The sequence below is a fragment of the Corvus hawaiiensis genome, chromosome 1, assembly GCF_020740725.1.
Source record: "Corvus hawaiiensis isolate bCorHaw1 chromosome 1, bCorHaw1.pri.cur, whole genome shotgun sequence".
NCBI lineage: Eukaryota > Metazoa > Chordata > Aves > Passeriformes > Corvidae > Corvus > Corvus hawaiiensis.
Window position 1 is genome coordinate 65123510 of NC_063213.1, and position 23540 is coordinate 65147049.

Here is a 23540-nt window from a genome sequence, read left to right on the forward strand (position 1 = left end):
GGATATGTTAGCCTGTCAGAGTAGGTTGAAAACTGTACTGCAGATACTTTGAATCAGCAATATGAACAAGGGCTGCATGACCTACCTAAATGCAAGAAATTTGTCTTTTGTTGAGACATAGATGTGGAAAGTTAGGGGTTTTTCTGAATCCTGGAAGACCTGCTAGACCAGGTTGCTGCTAGACCAAAAAGCTAGGTTTTGGGTTTGGGTCTGTCAAAGTCATTGGTCTTCCACTTGGGCTGGAAAAGGTGAACTCCTAAATACATCTGCAAGTAGTTCTGGGACAGCCAAGTGTTGCTTTTCTGGCCTTAATACAGGAGTTTGTGTAATGACTGCAAAGCCAGGCTAATTCACCCTTCCTGCAGACACCACAAGACACTCAGGAGTGCTGGGCACAGCAAAGGAAAGGAAATGTGATGGGGTGGACTACATCTGGTTTTAGGTGAAGTTCATCTTCCAGGTCCACAGGGGTCTGAGAAGTTAAATGCACTCCTAAGTGGGCTGTGTGCTGCAGGGCTCCATTGAGCACTGACACCCTTAGCTGGGCTAGTATTTAAGTTCAGGTCACTGGGCCAGAGTTTAAAGTTACGATTAGCCCTCAGAACAGAAGTGGCTGGAGTGTCAGGTTTAACACAATGTTTCAGACCAACATGAAGCCAAGCTGGAAGACATTTGGGGACAGAGTTAGATGTGTAACTGAATTCAGGTGAAGGTTAAGGGCTTGTCATAATATCAGTTGAAAAGCAACATTTATGTCTCATCCTGCTGGGGTTGCTAGATTTCACCTGAGTTAGTCTTAACATGTTAAATCAAATTTAATCTGGAGAGTCTGAAGGATCAAGTAGGGTTTAGTGACAGCATGGCTTAGTATTGTATAAGCCATTAGAACTAGGAAAACTACTGATGAAAAAATCAAATGGAGCTAAGGTTAGATATGGGCAAGCAGGGGCTGAGGTTAGGGCTAAGTGCTCTCATTTTGGTTAATGTTTGGTACTTGAGGGGCTGAAGAACTTTGTGAAAGTCTGTCCTGCAAATGATGCCTTCATAGGGAAAAGCCTGGCAGACAGAGGAAGAAAGTGAAAGAGGAAAAAGAGACATACAGTACTTATCAAGACTTTGGGACGGCAAGGGGATGGTTTAGAAGTCTATACACATATGCACATCTGTTTTCCCCAATCTTTAACCTTCCTCCCATCCGTCCGGTCTCCCTGTGAGTCTCCCTTCCCCCCAACTCCCACAGTCCTCCGTCTCTTCATGTCACACAGACATTCCTTTCTTTATGTTTCTCTTCATCCTTCCCAGTCCCAGCATTGGGCAGAGGCAGCAAGAGAAGATAAAAACAAGGGAAACAGCTTTACCATTTTTTTTCATCTTGTGACCAAACGAACACCAAGAACCACAACCACCAGCACCACCACAATAAAAATGGATGTGTTGCAGCTTCGTAGTTTTGCTAGCCTGGAGAGAGCAGTAAGTGAAGGTTGCAGGGGTTTGACCACAAGCCTTCCGGGAGGGATCCAAGCATTTGAGGACCGCCAGCAACCAGTGAGCCGGCTCTGCCCGCGGGCTCTCTGGCCAGCCGGGCACCGCTGACCCCACGGGACCCTGTCCTGCTATTTGGAGCAAACCTGCCTCGAAGGGCACCGGACCTCCCCGAGGGGCACCTCTGAGGCCGCCCCTTTGCCTGGCGGCCCCGAGGCCCGGCTGCCGCCGCACGGGGGGCATCCAGCTGTTGCCAACAGCTGTGTGTCGGCCCCGGCTACGCCGCGGCCGAGCGCGGGGTCCGCCCCGCCGCCGTCCCCGCCCCTGCGAGGAGGAGGAGGAGGAGGAACCGAGAGTGCCCGACCCGGTGGCTTTTAGGGGGGAGGCCACTCAGTTGTTAGAGGCCAGGCCTTGCACTCCTCTTCCAGTTGCTGCTTCTGCTCGTTTCCAGCGCTACGGCCGCCAGGCTGGCTGCTGTCCGGCCTCCCCTCCTCCTTTTGCCGGTACCTAGCTCAAAACCGCCGGAGGCTGCGAGGCTCCGCTCTTGAAGGAGGAGGAAGCTGGGTCTGCAAAGGCAGAAGGGAATTGCATTGTAGCTGGGTGGCGGGGGGAAAACGGGGGGCGGGGGAAGAGAGGAGAAAAAAAAATAAATAAAAAGGAAAAAAAGAGCGGGGCTGAGTCTGGAAGCGGGTTTCGCCGCCCAGGACCCGCACGCCCCGGCGGCCACGCGTGGGTGCAGATCGCGGCGCGGCGCGCAGGGCTGGGCGGAAGATGCACACGACGCAGAAAGACACCACTTACACCAAGATCTTCGTCGGGGGCTTGCCCTACCACACCACCGACTCCAGCCTGCGCAAGTACTTCGAGGTCTTCGGGGACATCGAGGAGGCGGTGGTCATCACCGACCGGCAGACGGGCAAGTCCCGGGGATACGGCTTTGTAAGTGCCGGGGCGCGGGGCAGGGCGGGGGGCGGCGGGGCAGGTGGGCGGCTGCGGGGGGACATCGCGGGGAAAGTTCCGCGGGGGCCGCTGTGAGAGCTCGGGGGGCGGGAGGGGGTGCCGGGCGTCCGGCTTTTTGCTTTTCTCTCTGTTTTTATTTTTCTCTCTCCCTGCTGGGGAGTTTGGATAGTGGCAGGAGGGGGGGGATTACTGAAAAAGGAGATTGAGGGGGGAATTGCCCAATTCCTCGCACGCCGCCAGCGCGCCTGTTGCTCGCTGATACGGCCGCTGCGGGGTTTATCTGCCGGCGGCGGAGCTCGGCCCGCGCCCTCCGCCCTGCGCCCGCCGCGGCTCCCGGCGCCCCGCTCCGCTCGGCGGGCGCGCCGGGGCCGGGGTCCGGACGGGGGCCCCTCGCCGCCCCGGCGCCGCCCGCGGGTACGGCCGGGTCGCTGCTGTGGGCGGGAGGCTTCTCCTTCCCCGCGGAAAGGGATCTAATGCGCAGCATCGCCCGTTAAGGTCACCATGGCTGACAGAGCTGCTGCTGAAAGGGCTTGTAAGGATCCCAACCCCATCATCGATGGCAGGAAAGCCAACGTGAACCTGGCGTACTTGGGTGCCAAGCCGCGGATAATGCAGCCAGGTGAGGAAGCAGCCCCGAATGGCTTTTCTGTCCGTACCTCAGGTTTCTGAAGAGAGTAAAACTTCAAAAAAGGTAGTGCTGCCCTCCACCTTCCTGAAGTACGCACACAGTTGGGCGTGCTTTCGTTTTGATTTTTAAATGCAGTGTGTAGTAACTTTCTGGCTATTTTGCACATGTGCCTTATTTAAAAACGAAAGCGATCAGAGATAAAATAATCTGGAGTTCCCCAGGAAGACTTCCACAGCTCAAACACTTCATTGGTTATTCCTGCTGCTGGGAATGTGGTGGCGCTGACCATTTACAGTATCGTTGCAGGGTAAGATTGGCCTAGGACTGAATTGCTTCCAATGTGTGCGGTCTTATTAATACAAACAATATTTTAATGCAAACTTCTCAAGCAGATGGGAGCTATTATGCAGATTTTAAAATGAAATGGCTCTTCCTAAGACCACATCTGAGACAGTCTGATGTCCTAGCCACTTCCCAGACTGCTGCTTTGCAGCAAGAGTGAGAGGAGTGTGGAGTGTGTGCACGTTTGTCCTCTAAAGGAGGCCATTCTGAATTCCCCCTTGTTTAGCCTGATGAACACTTGTGCGAGTAATTAACTGCCCGCCAAGGAAAGACAGGGTTTATACTAGGGTGTTTGAAGAACAGAAATGAAGTTGGGATTTGACCCCCTGTGCTAAGTCCTCATGAGTAGGGGTGACTGAAATTTTATGTCTGTAGAAATTACACAAATACACAGATGAATGGAAAGTATCATCTAATCCTTCAGATGCTAAAATTAGGGATCAGAATGGAGCACCAAGTAAACTGTGAACGAAAACCCTGTGCTTGTTTAGAAAAAGTCATTTTCCTAAACATCTCTAGGAAAGTGTGTGCTTTACTGGTTTAAGTTCTGTGTGTGTGTGGACTGATACATTTTGCTTTCTAATTTTTGGTTCTACGGCCTTTGAGATGTTGTTACTGCAGGCTGTTAGTGAAGGCTCTTACTCTGCGTTTTTTGTGTGTGTGTGTGTGTATATATATATATAGCATAAATAAGTGGCCAAAAAACCACCCATACAGAGAACATGATGTGGTTTTTTGTTGGTAGGTTTTGCCTTTGGTGTCCAGCAGCTTCATCCAGCTCTCATACAGCGGCCTTTCGGGTAAGTCTGTTCAATGGGACCTCAAACAGGGGAGGAAAAAAATGTTTTTAAAAAAAAAGGAAAGAAAAAGTATGATCGTTGAAGGCCTCTTGCAGTAGCATCCTTAAAGCTGGCCAGCAATGCTGAAGCTCTCAGATTTATAAATGTATACCCATAAATGCACTCACCTTATCGGTCATGTTCTAAATGCCACAGCTGAGTCAAGTTGTGTGGGACATGGCCCTTCCGACTAAGCAGTCCAGTCCCACATGACCCTATGATAAAACAAGGAGGTATGACTTGATGCGAGATTGCTGTGCCCCATTTCTCTTTTTTCAGCTTGACTCAATGTTATTTATCTCTTTCTAATCTGACAGGGATCGTTTACAGTTAAGATAACTGATCAGAAGGATATGATGATAAGAGGTGGAATAGTTCTGTTTGGAATTAAACTCTGTAACCAGTAGACTCAAACACAAACAAGCTAAAATGGTGATTAACGATGCATGTATGTTTTTTCATATAGTCAATAGACCTCCGTGTGCTTTTTTTTTTATTTATTACAGTAATGAAGTGGTGTTGATAGCTAAACTGTGTGCTTTTATTTAATTGAAAGAGCTGTAGTGAAAGTTTTTTGGGGGGGTTTTTTTAATTTTGGTTTTGTTGTTGAGGAGTGACTTTGCCATGGGGAGCAAAGGGCCTTTTTTTTTCCTTGCTTTCAAGCTGTAGCCTGTGACATTTTTAACCATATTTTGTAGTGAGTGCTAAATTGTGTGACTTCTTGATTTTTAAGTAAATCAACATATTGCTTGCATGTTCATAATTTTTGGGGGCGTTGTTCTTGAGAAGGGTGTGGAGCTCCTTATTAACGATGTGCGTCCATTTGGGCTTTCTAATTTGAGGGGTTATTTTCTTCAATCTGTCTTAAATATGTAGCGCATTTCTCCTGAATTTGAGTATAAACTATTCCTAAGTGGATCTAACTCTTGCTTTTTATAGGCATATCATTAGGAGGTGAAGTCTGCTTTAAGCTTTCCATAGAGTGTCACTTCACTAATGCACACTGACTGAGAAACTCATTGTGAAATAGTGCATTTTGCTAACTAATGCATAAGCTAACAATAAAGTAGGGAGAATGTGTCACAAATGTATTTTGCTTATTTGATTGGAATAACTTTAGAATATCATACCTATCTGTTATTAAGCAACAATAGCTTCTTGGTAATTTGATTTGACAGAATGGAAGGAAACAGTTCCTATCCTGAAAACCACAGGAAAAAGTTTTCCTAGAAACTTCATGTAATTTTAAAAGAGCATGTTAATTCTTCTGAGAGTGGGGAGGCTGTAAAAAACTTTTTTTACCTTCTTATGATTATGCTCCACTGTATTTTGCTTGCTTCTTTGAAGTGTAAGGAGATGACAGAGTGTGTATGCGGTGATCAGTATATGATGCCTGCAATAAGGTAGGCAGGAAGCGGAACACCTCGTCTCCAGAGCTGTTAAAACACTTGTTGAAAAGGGAACTACTGAATTGTGCAGAGATCAGCTGTGGAGAGACTGAGTATTTGCTGAGCACAACAGAAAAGGAGGACCTGTGGCAGTCCCTTGCTTAAAGGACTGTGCAAATGTGGGAGTCTTTCTTGCTTTCCTTACCCAGAGCCAACTATAGATGACATGAACCATATTTAGGTCAGGGAAATCCTTCCAGCAAGAATAAGGTTGTATTTCTAATGCATTGCACATAAATCTGAAGAAGTGTTGGTTGTAGTCATGTATATATGAAATTGGTAATTTTTCATCCTTGGCTCTTGCATTTCTTTTACTACGTGTAAACAATGGACATTACTAATCCTGCTTCCTTCTCAAAATTTCCAGTGACCTGTACCTTTATCTAAAGTATGTAGTTCAGATTAAGAAGAACAGCATTCATTAGGATGAATGAACATCTTCATTCACATCACTGACAGTAAGAGGACATGTTTCAGTGCTTATTTCAATCTCCTTCTTTTGAAGAGTTCACTCTTAGGAGGTTGCTGCATGGATTGCACTGAAATACATGGTCACCTTAAAGCTTTGTTCTTCCTGTGCAGTTGCACTTCGGAAATCCACTTCACTAATACGCTGTGTGAAACAGGCTGTAGTGGTGATTCACTCCAATACTCAGCTAATCCATACACAAAAGCTTCAAATGTTTTGTGGTTGAGTTTGGGGGTTTTTTCCTAACAGAGTGCATATCAGTGAGGTGCTGCCATATTTTGGTACGGTCAGCTGTGTTTTGGAATCACAGAATCATAGAATGGCCTGGGTTGGAAGAGACCTTAAAAATCATGTTGTTCCAACCCCTGCCATGGACAGGGACACCTTTCCCTAGACCATGTTGCTCAGAGCTCCATCCAACCTGGCCTTGAACATTTTCAGAGACGGGGCATCCACAACATATGGTTTCCCCATAAAATAATTTGATTATGTTACATTACTTTTACCGAGAAGATGCAGAAGTTCAATATTCTGATTTAAGTACAACACTGTTGTGGTGGAGGGAGACAGAAACTAGATTAACTTCAAGGCATGATGCAATTAAAATGTAGGGAATGTTTTTGGTTTTTTTATTCTGTGCTGCAGAGATCAGTTCATCCACCAAATAACATTTCTTCCTGCTTTTTACATTCAGCATCTATCTTACTGTTGGTGTGTTTTGTAGAAAGGTGTTTGATCACAGGACTGGTTATTTATACAGCGTTGTTTTTAGGATTGTTTATTAAAATGCTGTCTCTGAATTCAACAGGAATTTATGGAGGGGGAAGATGACTTTGCTTCCCAAGATAGCTTTCCTTGTTTGCTAATGTAATTTCTTCTTTAATATTGGTGGGAAATTTTGGGGTTATACAAAGGTGTTGATGTAGGACGTAACTGTTGTGTGGAGATTTTTTTCTTTATTTTCTGTCTGAAACCTGTACTTCGATCAAAATGAAAACATTCCCACTGTTTTCAGTAAGACCAGAGTTAAATCCAAAGTTACTAAGTCCATTATCAAATGGTTAGCTGATACGACATGCTTGATGCCTTCCAAGAGTTAGGCAAATCTGCCTTTCTTAAGAGAGAAGGAAAAGCCCCCTCTTTAGTTTGTGATCAAAAGACCTGTATAATACTAGACTACAGATAGTCTGAAAAGAGGGAATGAAGCTGGAACAGTCAGAAGTTAGCCTGCTGTTATGTCCCCTTAGTGGTTATCAGATAAAAGAAAACATAGGAAGGGTCTTGTATGTTTAATGTTTATGTAACCTATTTCTGTTAAAAGGAAAGCTGTTCATTGGTGAAAATCTACTCTTCAATTACGCTTACAAAAGCAGACGATGCCATGCAAGGGCCAAAGCAAAACATTTTGTTTAAAGTTAAATACCTGCTTTTGTGAGAATGTAATGCTGAGAGTTAAAGATGCACTATTACTGCTGAATTTCTCTATGCCACAGCTCTCTGCATTAGTCTGAAAAGTCCCTTCTTTCCTTTGAAATTATCGGCCACTTTATTGTTGCCTATAGGATTATTTTTGAGGTGTTTAGTTAAACATAAATCTTCTGTTATAACAACAGAGAAAGTCTTAAGGCACGTGGCAGGGATGTAGGTCATTGAATTTTGAGTATCTCAAAGCTACAGTTATTGCTAAAGTTAAACACACCTTCTATTTTCCTTTATTGCAAAAGCGTAAAACAGTAAATACACATTCAAAACTTCTGCCAGGAAAGAGAGCTTAAATCCTATGTATTTCTTACACTATCACTCCGAAAAGTAAAGCAGCAGCTTTTATTTAAAATTAAGGATATAAAGGATTTCCAGCGTAACTGGGAATTGCTTTTTCAGCTTTTGACCTGGCAGAGCATGAAAAGCAGTTGGGTTCTGAATGGCTGAGATCTTCATGTCCTGGCCTCTGCAGTAGGTAGAAATTTACTTTGGCCATATAAAGCCATTTTACTTGACTCAAAACAGTTGTAGCATGACAGATGATCAAAAATAGCCCCACTGCAGCTTATGCTGTCAATCATCATGTGTTAAATGGCATGGTGGAGAGGAGCCTGCACAGGGTTTATGTTTATTGTAGGGTAAGATGTAGCAAACAGATAATGTTTCATAACTTCACCACCTGTTAGTTTCTTGGCTTAAATAAACCAAGTCACAAGAGCTTAAGTGGAAGCACATGTATCTTTCTGTCTGGTTCAAGGATATGGCCGAGTGTCCAAGTGTCTTCAAGAAAATCTTAGTAACGTCAGTTCAACTCAACACAAGCAGCCTGATAAGCTTGCTTACTGTCTCTTCTGTTAGAATTACTCTCTTCCATAAGTGCTGAATGTAAAGATTCCTTTGATGTGGTGTTAAATGGACTCTTCATGATGGAAAAGAGGCTCTCAGTGACTTCAAATTTGTTTTTATACCTTTTTCCTTAAATGCTTAAGAAATACGGTATTATGTTTATTAGAATTGTACTTGGTTCGTGACCAATACAAAATGCTTGCTTATGCTCATGCATATGGAGAGCTCAGGTAATGATGTGTATCTAAATGCACAGAGCCAGCTTAAGTATGCTTCAAATGCACTTCTGGCTAATCACTTCATAAATTAGGTGAGTGTTAAAAACCCAACTTACGGTTTTGTTTTATGTTTTCTTTCCCTTCCCAATCCCTCCCTATTTGTCACTTTTTTTTTTTGTTATTGTTTTTTCACTTTTCCTTCCCACAGTAGGAAATTAATTTCAGTGACATGTTGGGTTTTTATGATTGTGGTGTTCATGTCTTAAACACGGCAACTGAACATTTCTCTCTGCTAATACTCCTATTCAAGCAACTGAGCTCTTTTTTTCTGAAAAAGAAAACTAAGCTTTTTTAAAGTCTATCACTTATTTTAAACTATGTTTTGCTATGATTCCAGTTGACAGTGTCCCTTCTGATGGCAAATGTTTCCTTGTTGACCACTTAAGTACATCTTAAAGCTATTTTAAAAATGAAACAAACAAATCCCAACAAACCCTTTTCTTGAAATCTTGAATTTGGAGAATAGAGGACACTTTTTAGCATTGCAATTTTTCTCTGTGCTTAAAGCGTGTTAAAAAAGGTTGGTGCAGTCTTTAGAGTTGTCTGTAAAGGTAAAGTTCAGTATGAAATAGTAGTGAATCTGCGCAAGAAGTTTTTCACGCATTTATAGAGATTCACTGGCTGGGAAGGAGTTGCATACATGAAGGACTTCTCTTTGGAAATTCAGATGCAAGACAGGGTTATGAATGTAAAATGAGAATTATACAGAGTATTTTTTAAAAATCATATTATATGATAAAATCCAACCATGAGATTAACATGTATGTACACTTGTGTGCTAAGACAATTATGTGACCAGTTTTTAAAATTAAAGGGCTAAGTAAACAAGCCAAGAAAGCAAATTTTGTGACTTGGAGAAGATGGGAAAGTGTGTACTCATCCATTCAGAAAGGTTATTTCTTAAACTGTAAATTTGTGGGTTTTTTGCTTTTGTTAAGCACCAGATCTCTTTACACTTAATCTTATGCCCACCTCCCAAAAAACTCTATGCTGTATGTCTTGCATAGAAATAAACAAGCTGGCACAAAACAGGACATCAGTGACCTGATAATCAAACAGGTTTGACCCTTGTGTCCTTGCAAACTTTTATAAAAGTGTGATGCACATGTACTTAGGAGGCACTGTTATGGATTTTAATAGCATCTATGTAGCTTCCCCTCAATGGCCTCTTGTGACGGAGTGAGCTGCACTATCGTTCGTTTGGAAAGTGTGATTCTTGCTGTGTTTACCACACTTGTGAACTCTATTTAAACTCCTTTGTCGCCTGTGTTGGTTTTTTTTCTTATTTTTAATAAGGGTGACTGAGGTTGCAGAGAAATTAATGTGTGCTGAGTCTGCATAGCAACTTAAGTAGGGTTGCCACAATACGCACTTAACACGCCTTCCTGGGAAGACTTGACATAAAGTCAGGGTTCAACCATTTTATTGTCTTATTGGCTGTTGTCAAACTCAGTATAGTGATGCTGTCAAACTGCTCAGTTACTAATAATAAAAGTATTGCAGGAAATAATTTTACTAAGAGTCAAGTAGTTAAGAGCAAAGCGGGGTAATAAAAATGACTTACAGGTGATTTGAAAAACAAGTAGTGCAATTTTCCAGATGGAATAATCAAGCTTAATCCTTTAGAGTTGTTTTAAGACAGACATCAGTAATGTTGGTCCTTCTAAAGATTTGAATGGCATTAAAGATATCCTCAAGGAACACTGAACACCCTGATTTAACTCAGCTACAACACTGTGCTTTGGAGTGATGCATCTCTTCGGGCCAGTGAACTGATAATTGGTCCATTGAGTCAAGTTATTGTGGCAACCCTATGCACATAACAACAACTAAATTGAGTTTGTTTTAGTTCGGAGTATGGATATGAGACTTAGGCGCTGACTCGCATACCAACTCTAACTCCCTCTCCCATCTTTCAACAGGATACCCGCTCACTATGTCTATCCACAGGCTTTTGTGCAGCCCGGAGTGGTAATTCCCCACGTGCAGCCCGCAGCAGCTGCTGCTTCCACCACACCCTACATCGACTACACCGGAGCGGCGTACGCGCAGTACTCGGCGGCGGCGGCTGCCTATGAGCAGTACCCATACGCCGCCTCACCAGCTGCCGCCGCCGGCTACGTGGCAGCCGGAGGCTACGGCTATGCCGTGCAGCAGCCCCTCACCGCAGCGGCACCCGGCACGGCCGCAGCGGCCGCCGCGGCTTTCGGCCAGTACCAGCCCCAACAGCTGCAGACAGACCGCATGCAATAGCAGATGGACTACTGAAGGAAGCTCGCGCTCTCTCTTCCTCTTCTCAGCCTTCCAGTATAAGTAGTTAACAGAGACAATTGATAGTAACTAAGGAGCTTTAAGGAAAGCGATGCTATTGCGAAACTAAAGATTTTTATTCCACTGTCTTCATACAGTATACATCCAAATCATGTTGGTAGAGGGGAAGGGTAGTGCGGCATGTCTAGTTTCGAGTATCAAGCCAGAAGAAAATGGGGGGAAAAATACTGTACTGTCATGAAAGAGTGGCAGGAGTAGCAATGGGACTTCATATTTTCAAACAAACAAAAAAGAACCAAAAAAAAAGCAAAGATGTACTTTCGACAGTATCAGGGAAGCAAAACTGCCTTTTATAAGTAAGAAAATGGTATTTGAAAAGCTTGAACCAGGGAAAAAACTTGAGTCAGCAATATGTAACCTTTATCCATTTTAAGAGGAAACAAGCTTAAAGCACTGATTGTCCTTTCTAGCTTTCAGAAGTTGTCTTTGTGAGACAGGACCTTGTCACTGTCTCACTGACAGGCACCAAACGACCCAAGGAAGATGGCCGGCTAGTAAGATGGCGGACAGGCACCAAAGTTATTTTCTTCTCTGTCCTCTGGATGAGTGGAACTATGGAGCAAGTGATGTGGAAGTAAGGGGTGCAACAGCTGTAGAGACAATCAATAACACAGACAGTTCTGGACAGAACACATCACTCATGCTCATATGATGAGCTTGTCACATCCTAATCCCTCGCCCCATCCCGTTTCACTTTTGGGAAACTTTAACTGCTGGTGTCAGCTATTCTGATTCTAAAATAGGATCAGCCCTTTACTACAACAGCCTTCTCTTTCTATTTATTGCATCTATTCGTAACTTGTGAATAAAGGCAGGAAGGAGCCTAATGAATTAAAACCTTTTAAGAACTGTTTTAAGGGAATTTTCTTTTCTGAAACCATTTGTACAATTTTAATATCTATTTCAGGATTATATTTAAAATATTTATTAGCAAACATACAGTACACAAGGCGACTTTTTGTTACCAAGACTGCAGTTCTTGAAGGGTTAATGGTATGTGATTTATACTGTGCCTTAATTGTTATGCTATTTAAAAAGAAATATTTATTTTGAAAGTTTTACTATGCTGCGCTCTAAAGACAGCAACTTTAGATGTGACACTGTAAAATTATGTATTCATCTCATGGTATAAATTATTTAGTAGGCTTAGATGTAGCATATTAAATATTAACCTAATTAACTAAGGATGTTGACTTGGATTTATTTAAATTCAGTATGTGCACTGTATGAGGGTACTCTTAAATTAACACTTTTTTAGGTTTTTACATAAAATATTGCTAGTTCATTCTTTTTCCCTCTACTAGTTATTCATGTAGACTTCTCAAATACATTAGTGCCGTTTTCTCACTCATCTGTATGTAGACTGACTATTTTTCCCTTTGCTAGAAAATGCTGCTTTACATTGTCCTGTGAAACTACAATACTTGCCGTTTTTATTCTTGACCGAAATGGAATTTAATATTTTACACTGTATTGGATTTTTTTATACTTGAACAATTTCATACAAGGGAAGACAGGATAGCATTTTTATGGACTTTATCCAATGTCACTGGATTTATTTGAAGTATTCTGAATACTAGCCAGTGTTACAATGTAGACATGACTCCTGTGCATATTATTTATTCCGTATGTATATTGCTTTACAGCATTTCAGATCTCTTTAGTCACTCGTATTAAACAATAAAAAAATGTTGTCTCATCCTGTCTAGTGTTGTTCTTGCCCAAATTGTCTTAGTTCTTGTTTAGTTAAAACTAGAGGGGCAACCTTTTATGTAGTTTTCCTGCTCTGTGGGGTGAATAGCTGCATATACACTGACTTCAGATACACAGATGGATGGAACTGTATTACATGGAGGAAATTCTGCAGAGGAGATGGAGAAGGCCCATTCTGAGGTTTATCATAAAATAATTCAGAATGGAAGGGACTTTGGGAGGTCTGAGGTCCCTTACGTGTTTGTCCAGTCAGGTCTTAAAAAATCCCCATGTGGAGAACTGCACAACCCGTCTGGGTAATCTATTCCACTACCATTCCCGTTGTGTTGTTTTTTTCTCCCTTCTATCTAACCAGCGCCTCCCCTGCGTGTTACAGCCTTTGTCTCTCATTCTTTGGCAGAAAGCCCAGCCCTATCTTCTCGGTAACCTTCTCTTAGGAACTGGAAAATTGCTGTTCTCTTCCATAGGCTGAGCAAACCCCAATGCCTCACCCTCTCCTCACAGTTCTCATGCTTCAACCTCCATCCGTCCTGCTGACCCTCCAATGGAGTTGTTCAAAGCTGCCAGCAGCTGTCATGTACTGGGAGCCTCTAGACTGGACCCACTATGCCAGCTGTGGTCTAATGAGTGCTGAGTAAAACGGAATAATCAATCTCCTTGATCTGCCATCTGTGCTCCTGTTGATAGTCTGATGCACTCTCACTGCTGCCAGAGTTTACCACTGACTCCTGTTCAGCCTGCCCCACGCCTCCCATGTCCTTTTCAGCAAAGTAGCTAACTAAGCCATGGGGGTTAGTCCATCTGAGATAAAGAACTCTCTGTTTGTCCTGACTGAACTTCAGGATGTTCCTGTTGGCCTAGTCCTCTGGCAAGTGTAAATCTCTCTGAATGGCAGGCCTGATCTCTAGCATATCAAGTACACTCTCCATTAAGTATAATCAGTCCACAGACCTGACAGTACTGCATCCTATCTCTTCGTCCAAGTCATTGATAAAGATATCAGACCAGCCAGACCCCAAAGAAACTCCACTGTAACCAGTGGAGACAGAGCATAAGCCCTTTTGACCAATGATTCAGTTAGTTTTTTTCCCTAGCTATCCATTATTGGGATACAAGGATTCTGTGGGAGACTACATGGAAAGCCTTGCTAAACTCAAGGTAGATGACATTGTCTGTTTTTGCCGCTTCGACAGATAAAGTCACCTCATCACAAGAGACAATTAAGTTGGTCTGGCATGATTTACTCTTGTGAATCCATGCTGGCTGTTCCAAATCACCACATTCTCCTTCATGTGCCTGGAAACTTCTGCCAAGATGGCTCACTCCGTGATCGTTCAGTATTTCCCTAGATTGTCCTGCATGCCCTTTCTGAAGATGGGTGCATCATCTGCCTTTCTGCAGTCACAGAAGACCTCCCCAATCTCCATGACCTTTCAGTGACGATAGTAAGCAGCCTCAGAATGACAACAACCTTGGGTGCAGCCCATCAGGTTTATGTGGATTGCGCTTCCTCAAGAGGTGCCGGAATCAATCCCCTTCCATACCTGGAAGTTTTTTTGGTCCTTGAACCCTTCCTACAAGCAAAGTGATGTTACTAAAAACCTAAAGATCAGGACACCTTTTCAAATATAGTGATTGAAGTGGGAAGCAGTGAAGTAGCTGCCCAAATGCTGTTGATGATGGATTTGTAATCTTTTGGACTACTTAACATTTCAATGTCAGTCCAAGCCACTAACAACCAAAAGGAGTTGCTACCTGATGTCTGAAAGAAGACTGTGAAATGCATGGCAGTCTTAGCTAGCTCTTAGAGGAATGGGAGGATGTTCATATAATCTTCATACTGAAGTTCACCACTGCAGCTGTCACTCTTACTGTGACTTCAGCAGAAGCACAGGCTTGACTGCAGAATTCGAGCTGCTCTTTCATCCACAGAAAGGGTCTTTTTCCTCTGCGAAAGAGGGGAGTAGGGAAATTGAAGTGATAGAAAAGATGTTTTTCCTGGTCTTGGGATCAGACTTCACTTCACCATGGACGATTATGAAACTCCAGAACTGGAACACTCACTAACATCCTGGCCTGATGCTGTCATGGTTCTTAAGAAGTGCTTTGAGCCTGGCTGCTGAGAAGTGTTGCTGAACTGCCTTTTGTGATCTGACCTTAAGATCTGCGACCTTGCAGAACGCATTGTAGTGCTCTTTCTGCTAAGAAGCATGTAAACACCCAGCAGGGAGGTGAGTAGAAAACAATAAATGCCATTTTCTACTCTGTTCTTCTATTTCCTTACCCTGGTCTTGTTCCAAGGGACTTGCCTGCAAGACATGGTATCAAGTAGGAATCAAAACCAGAAGTCCCTCAGAGAGAAAGGCAGAGCACACTGATGGCACACTAACCTTCTATTTGATAAGGGATGAAGAAAGCATCTTTTCCCTACTGATGGACACCCCTGACAATGTCCTTGGGCCTTCCCCTGCCTCGGTCTGGAGGTGACAGACACCCCCAGGGAGGGGTGTGAAGGGGAATGCTTGCTGCCCTGGAGGGGTCTATGTTGTGGTAAGCCACTATGGGAACAGAATAAAAGTTTATGACTCAGCTTATAAAGGTCAATTGCATGCTGGCTCTAACTTGACAGAAGAAATAATGTCAGCAAAAACGTAAATGTGTGAGCTCCACTACCAAACTTAGCTTTGGGCACACAACATGAACACTAATGCTTGTTTTGATAAATGAGTAGCTGAACAGACCTTTGTACATAAAATACATCTCAGTAGCACCTCACATATATGAAATGCCAACAGTTCACATTACTAGGACCAAAATAAAATAACTGAGAAATAGCAGCACATAATTAGGAAATATGTGAATACTCAGAAAAAATGTTAGCATTTTACTTGAGAGATGGCATATATGCAAGAAATTGCTCACAGTACAATTTCCAGTTGAGTTTCCAAAATCTTAAGAAGAGTTTCTATACTGAAAAGTGACCAGTGCTGAGTTTCTTGCAGAGGGAGGGAGAAGTTGAAACTAGGAAACATTGCTAAGGAATGTGTAGATTAAAAAAGGTGTAATACCTTGAAAGGTTACATTGATGACCTGGCTGCTAGAATTGCAGTTTTTCCTAGTATATTTATTTTCCTATTAAGTAGTGAACATAACTTGGCATTGCTAGACTTCATTGGTTCTAATTTTTCTTGGATTTTTCAAACACATAGAAGGACTACACTAGGATGAAAATAATGATGCAACCACTTGAAGCACCCCTTAGTCTTGTTCATCAGATGCTTACCCATTTTAAACTGAGCAATTCCCTTGTGCTCAAACCCTTGTGTGAAAAATCATTCTATTTTGAACCTATGTTTTGTTCTAAACAGCCTGCATATGTTTAAAAATAACATGGTTATGTGTGAATTTACAAAATGCTTACTATGACTGATGACTGGGCTTGGAGGCTTGTTTGCAGATACTTTTATCCCTCCAAAGTGCAGGGTAAAATTATGAGAAAAAACAGTAAGTTTGACATAGTGTCAAAGAATAAGGAGAAAACTACAGCCATGACAGCATTCAAACATGCAGATGTGCATGCACATAGAGCAATTATGAGCTTTTCTCAACATAAAGTAAATTAGATCTGGAATGTTTCCCAATTCCATGTGCCAATTTTACTGAGTTAAGCCATGAATTTGGGCTAGCTTACACTATCATTATTTTTGACCTAAACAGTCTGGGGATAGGGAGGAACCCACCAAAGTCTGTTTTATCACCAAACATCTGAAAGATGGTATCCAAATTAATTGGTGACAGTTCTCTGACATATATATAATCCTTAGCTTAGTATCCTCACATTAATCTTTGGACCAGACTTCATTATGCCTCCTGCTTCTTCTCTGTTCTCTACGTGTGACTATTGTGGGTGATGTGCTCCCCACTCCTTTACAGGGCATGGGCTCTTGCAGTTGCCCAGTCACTTCCTTCTTAAACTAGATAAAATAAGAAAACCCCATTGTCTTTCACCTCAAAATTTACAAAATATGCAAAAGGCTTTATAAAAGAGCTCTTTCTATCTGCAGCTCACCTTCTTCTGAATTTCATGACTCCATTTGAACCTGAGCAAAAGATGTTAAAATACCAAAACTGACAAGAGGTAGGTCATAAGCAAAGCTCAGTGAATCCATCACCTGTCATTAGGCTAGGTTAAAAGAGTTTTTTCATTGCACTTGCAATGACATGAATCAATCGTTACTTGAAGAACAGAAAACATTTTTATCCAGTAATGCAGGTAAGGGATTTTGCCACCCTGCGAAAAATTTGGAATTTGTTGTTGTTGTTTGGATTTGTAGTGATGACAAAAATAAGCTAAAGTTTAAAACCCTGCAGTAAACAAAACTGTCTCCCAGAAAAATAAAACTGGGTAATTTAAAAACCATTTTAGATTATTAAACCCCCCTATTTTTAAAAATCATAAATTGCTTAAAAGCAAAATATCCCTGCACTTAGAAGTAACAGAGTAGATTGTTTTTGTTTTTTCCTGACAAGAACCAGTAGAATTGAACGGCTTTCAAAAAACACACCACTGCATTTTCCAACTGCTTCAAAGGGAAGACTGATTACTTGCTCAAGGCTGTGGATACTATGATGTTGCCAAAAATTGAGATTCCCTGGCTACTTGTTCAAACCGCTGGAATTCATCTCCTAATTTGATCACTAGTAATATTTCTGAATGAAGATAGAAATAATGGAAATCTAGAGGAAAACCTTGTTTTCACTGAGGGTAGTTGGACAGTTTGGGAATCACAGAATCAGGTAGGTTAGGTAAAAAATTTTAAGATCAGCAAGTTTAACCATACTGTTTTATGCAGACAAGTAAACATGGGGAAGAGCAACCCAAGCATAACAAAGCTGAAGCACAAGTTTTTTTTCATATAATGGCCAAAGGTTTTAATCAACAGTCTCGATTAAAATGTAATTTCTTCATCACAACAGCAATGAAGGACCTTAAAAGTGGGCTGCTCTCTTTGTCCAGTATGCTCTCTACCTAGCCTTGGAAGACGGACATTAGCACATTGCACATTGGAAGTAGCACGATTAGTGGAATAAAGAATGTTTGCAATTTCTTTTTCAATATATGGTTATGGAGTAGTGTGCATTCTTTTATATAGATTTATGTTATGAGCACTATTTAAGGAAAATCTGTTCTTCATTAACCAAGGCTAAGGCATCACAGTATGTAAGTTTATGCATCAATCTTTCTTGATTTTCATCAGTATTGGCTTTTTCTCCATTAGAGAACTGCTTTATCAACTAAACTCTTTTCTCATTTTCTGTAAAGTGAATCCTTTCACTAACCTGAGTGCCATCATCATTTATACTCATTTTTATGTAAGAGAACGTAAAGAGATCTCTAGGCTTTATTCTTCCGTAAATGTCATCAGTTCCACGTACACTACTGTGTCTTGAAACTGGTTTTCCTCTGACCTTATCAAGAAGGGCTATTTTCCTGTCTACTCTAACAACACCTGGGATCTTGCCAAAAGAAATCAGAATCTAACATAGAGTTCTGAGAACAGCAGCTGAGTGTGAAAACAGAAGTGTGCCCACCAGCCTTCAGAGGGCTGGAGTCAGTGGGGAGCTGCCTGTGATGTGGCTGCAGTAGCTCAGCTGAGCGAGCACCTGAGAAGGGCACACCATGGCTGAAAGGCTTTCTTTGCGTGGGTGCATCAGTTTAGCTTAGTTAAAGTTAGTCAAAGAGCAAAATAAGCAGCACTGTAGCATCTTTCTGGGGAAGAAGGTCTTGGTGCCCACTAGAACTTCAAGAATGAAGCTGTCTTCAAAGATCTTGTGTCTTGTCTTCAATATAATGCAAACTGTAGGGAGCGCCTTGGCCTGATCCCGACAACGGCAGTGGTGTTTGCCAGCAGTCCTCTAAGAATACAGGTTGGCAGAGATACAAACAGTATGTGGAGGAGCCTCAAGGAACCCAGCTTTCCTAAATGTGGGGAATGGCAATATTAGGCAGAAGCAGGCACTGTCTCTATTGCATTTAAGATACAGTTTATTTGAAATGTGGCTGCATTGTATTAATGATCCCTTGTTTCAGCAGGACAGCTGGGATGCTTACTGCCACAGCCATTGCTGCAGAGAGAATAGAACAGCAAGCTTTGGACACAATCAAGATGAGCTTGATATCCAGCCAGGGCCCAGACTGAAAACAGAACTGCATGAATATGCCCTGAGAGAACTGCAGACCAGAGAGTTTTGCTCCAAAGGGGTAAAAAGCCCAGTCTGCTTGGTGGTGGTGAAAGTGCTACTAATTGCAAACATGAGAAGATTTTAATGGATTCTCAACATTTATTGTGGTGTTTAATGTGATTATGAGGATGGTATGATTGTCTGGAGATTAAAAACTAAGAGGAGATACTCCAGGTCTTAACTGGCTGAGAACAAGGGTAGTTTTTGCCCATTTGTTGACCCCTGAGGGCAAAATCATAAATGTGCCAACATGAAAAGAAATTGTTTCTTGGTGTGATGTTCTTCAATCTAAGCAGGTTACCTGCAAAGTCTGAGGTTCTGTCAGTCATACAGGCAAAAGATCTAATGATACTGACTTTTAGTTCCTCATTTAGCAATGATCTCAAGAAAAGAACTATTTAACTGCACTCTCACTTATCCTGGTATTCAGAAGATTATTGGTGTTTGCAGACTATTTGTTCCAGAGAACAACTCATGAAGGCCTTGTTGTTGAGCAGAGCAAGCTGCATGTAAACCCTTCAAGCAGCTCTGTGTTCTACCAGTCACTGACCGGCTCTCAAATTTGTAGAATGGGAACAACTCTTAACACCTGTGTGGGTTTAGTGGAAGAACAATTCTGCTGTTCAATTTGATGTGCTAGAAAGAAGAAAAAGGCAGGAACATGTTCACGTTTGTGATGAATTTTGGGTCCTCTTCAGATAATGACTTGGTGTAGAGGAGTGGAAAAAGAAACATTTAAGTGATGCTCAGTTTATTTCCCAGAGATTGAAGCAAATCATCAGTGGTGAAATTTCACATGCTGCTCTCATTCTTGAGGAGTGGTAGAAAGCACCTCACCTTGGGATTGTTAGAGAAACAGTAAGTTTTGAGTAAGATCACTCAAAGAGCAGAATGTGGGGGAGCCATGCCAACTACAAAATGGAAGTATCGTAATCCATTTAAATGGAGCTGCCTAAGCACATAAAATTTAGATTTCACAGCAGCTTGTCTGGATAAAAAGGTTCATGCTCCTGCTGTAGGAGGTCCTGCAAATTCAGTCTCTCCACCACTGCCTCATTTTAATTAAAAATATAACTGACCAGACCATTTTTCCTTCTGTACCTGGAATCCTTCTTTCTCAAGATCTACAGCTATGTGACCCTGGGCAGCTTTCCTGGGGGGGAAATTCTCATAAGTCACAAGGTGGTGCAAGCCACTGACAAAGACCTTCTTAAGCTCCAGGCTGGAAAGCAGGATGTGCAGAAGGCAGTTATTTCAACTACCAAAAGCAATGCATTGAAAAAACATAGCTGGACAGTGCCTCCCTCATTATTTCTCAAATCCACTATCACTTCTTTTCAGATATGCCCACCTGCACTCATTTCTCAAACTTCTTTTTTTTTTAAAGCAGAGGCCATCCCTATTTGCACCAGAATGGAGAATAATAAATTGCCCAGTCTGCTTCTAATAATGGAGAAAATAAGAAAAGGAAGATGAAATTTCTTATTCCAAGAGAATAATTTACACAAGCATAAAACATGCAACACTACATCTTACATACAGAATTCCTTGCAAGTTTATGCTTTGTTTAATTGTTCCTGTTAGAGGTATATAATGTCAAAGGCTTCCAAAACAACAGATCTTATTTTAAAAGACACATTCAAAGGCTTTCAGGTGACTGAAAATTTAATTTAAATGCTTTCTTTGAAAACAATTAATTTGCACCATGAACATGTTTTTTCACTCAGTCCAAGTATTTTTCTCTTTGCCAGACAAGCATAACTTTCCATAACTGGAAAAGGGAAAGTGCTTCCTGTGCTTTCTATCTCATTTAGTATTTTATCGGATGTGATTGTAATCCTTTGACCTGAAACTATTATTTTCTTTAATTAAAATTTTAGTATAAGGTGCATAATGAATTATATTTCAGCAGTAATAAGTGGTAATAATTCAGATGTCTTTAAAAAAGGCTCATTCTAGTATATTTTAATATGCAGTTTTATACTCTCTCTCCCTTTCAATTTGCTCTATTATTTTATTCTTCTGTGAGTCTATTTTCATGCCCTCCAAAACTGCTGCTGCTCTTCCTGGACACAACAGTATGATTCAGGCAGCATGAAAGATATCAAGAATTTGATGCCTGATTATGGCTTTGTTGTTGTAAAATAATTATTAACTATCTCCATTCTCTTTCACTTGCTTTGCATCCTTCTCTCACTCCACTATTTTTTCTTCTCTCAGGCTTCAAGCTGAGACTATGCTCTCTAACATTTTCTAGTTCATTGGAGGTCATTAGCAAACAGCTTCAGAGAAGCTAGACAGCATGTTTGCTCTTTTCATGTTGCTGTATTTCAGTTTTTGATGGGACAGAATCTATTAAGATCTTCTCCTGCACTCTTTTTCTCACATGAGCTCTTTGTTCCTTATGATCTATGGGGAAAAAGTACACACATACTGTCTCTTGCTTTCACAGCTGAAAATAGCAGACACAGTTTCAAAGGTAAAGAACATGCTATTGTATCAGATATGGTCTTTACATCAGTGATGCACACACCTAGACTAGATTCAAATATGTGATCAGATACAAGTAAATTATAAATTATATGTATGGTAAAACACATACAAAAATAAACTTGCAAGTGTAATGCATAAAACCTTGGAAATCTGTGTATTTTTTGAGCTTACTTTCAAAAGTCACCATGTTCTCACTTCAAACTTGGTTTAGATCCTGCCACACTCTAGAGGCAACTCATCAGACCCGTCAAGCCTGCCAACTCCTCCAGCTAGACCTCTGTAATACAAAGCTATCTAAATCTTACAGGTCCTACCCAAAATGACACTTGGAGCTATTAAAATCAACTGCTACCTGTGCATTTCCTTCACAGAAAATGATGTTCCACCAAGAGGTTTTCATATTCAGAATAATAGGCAGGGAAAGTCTTAATAAGGTGAAGAAATATAAAAATGAGCAGTTAAAATACTGGCCTAACAGACTACAAACAAGTGAAAAGTATTGTTCAGAAGTACTGATTTTCTGTGGAAGAAACAACCAAGAATCAGAAGGTCAAGAGGAAGAAGAGGCAGCAGAAAAGGCCACCTGCAGATTCTGCAGAAAGATATGTGAAAACAAGAGGAACTTAGGAGAGCAGAGAGGGAAAAAAAACCCAAGTAATTCATTTACTGATTCAATAGTTAGCAGAATTTGCATATCCATCCCTGTTTCAGAGGCTTTGAAATTTTGTTTTTCTCCAGCTGTTTTTCTTATCATTTTGGCATGTTTTCTCATCACATGCAGCCATTTAGCTCTCAGATGCTCTCACTAACAGACTACTGGCACCTTTCAGCTGCTCCCAGGCCTTCCCTTTTAAATCTCCCAGCTGCCTCTCTTACCCCTCATAACACGACTGGCCTACCCAATTTTTTAAAAATTGTTTCCAGCTGCCACATTTGGTGCTCTGGATAGTTTCCATTCTCTCCCCCAGAATATGGTATTTTGGAGTGTTTCTGTGGGCTGATGGGATGACAGCAGATTTCTAAAGCTTATTTCCACCCTAATAGGAATCTCATCTGAGTCCTTTTGAGATTTTCATGCACCAAACTGAAATTTTTATTTTTTGCTGTTGGTGAATGCTGGGAAGCTGAGAGGAGGAGGAGAGCATGGTGCTAAATCACCAAAGTGGTAAAAATACAATGATCTATGACCAGAAAATCAAATCTCACCTCTTGCTGTTTCACAGATCTCATGTATCTTGGTTCTCTCTTCTCTTAGAACCTGTCCAATCTCCCACACTGTATGCAACACCTCTGGAATTTAGAAGAAATTTCAGGTCATTTCAGCTCACAATTTGGAATCACTAACCCAACAACATCCCAAATCCTTACGCTACTCCTGCAGACTGCAGCCTCCGGAACTGACGTGCAGAAGGCTCTATGTGTATTTAAGAAACGTATTTGGTACATGTGAATCCTTTGACTTTCATGGTCAAGAAAAAAAATTTATACACAGATTCCTCTTAACTGCGTAAGAGACTGTTTAGACACACCTGGTGGTGATTATCATGCATTCTTTTGCACTTTAAAAAGCAGGTAGTGCTTTCATGTAGAATGGTTTGTAAAATTTTGTCCCAAACTTGTATGGTTGTAGGGAACTCTAACTGCCATCTAATTAAATTTACTCAAAATAAAATTCTAAAGCTATTTGTCTTCCCTTTTTTCCATATTTGGGCAAAAGTAAAATGAAATCTGGTCATGTGAGGCACTTAGAAATTATGGAATCCTAACTGGATTTTAGCAATGCCATTTGAATAAACATGCATGAACGTTCAGAAAATAATGATAATTTTAAAAATCCCAAAGATCTTATCTGCATATCATTTAAGTTTCTATGTAATTCCCTCAGGGCTGTTCCTTTTTATTCAAGACCTTTTCTTATCCAGATAGAAGCTCAGATTTAGCCACAGGAGAGGCCTGGGTGAAGAATCTTCTGTGCAACAGGTGCCC

The 23540-nt window shown here is 41.5% G+C and overlaps 1 protein-coding gene and 1 long non-coding RNA gene across 3 annotated transcripts in view; one reads left to right on the top strand and one right to left on the bottom strand.

The window, feature by feature from the left end:
* Positions 1-1797: 1797 nt before the first annotated feature.
* Positions 1798-12804, top strand: RBM24 (RNA binding motif protein 24). 2 transcript variants are annotated; one of them, XM_048308748.1, is made up of 5 exons: positions 1798-2421; positions 2938-3061; positions 4158-4212; positions 9782-9833; positions 10697-10950. In XM_048308748.1, exons 1-5 carry the CDS (start codon positions 2254-2256, stop codon positions 10850-10852), a joined length of 555 nt encoding a protein of 184 aa, XP_048164705.1. In that variant the 5' UTR covers positions 1798-2253; the 3' UTR covers positions 10853-10950. The 2 variants fall into 2 exon arrangements, with proteins under 2 accessions (XP_048164705.1, XP_048164697.1); XM_048308740.1 differs by lacking the exon at positions 9782-9833 and having other exon boundaries at positions 1803-2421; positions 10697-12804.
* The window catches only part of LOC125328322, a 36159-nt gene continuing 17002 nt past the window's right edge, over positions 4384-23540 (bottom strand). Inside the window, exons 3-4 of the long non-coding RNA XR_007204651.1 lie at positions 22761-22844; positions 4384-4466 (exon numbers count right to left, since the gene is read on the bottom strand). This is a non-coding gene — a long non-coding RNA (uncharacterized LOC125328322). The remainder of the gene's footprint in view (positions 4467-22760; positions 22845-23540) is intronic.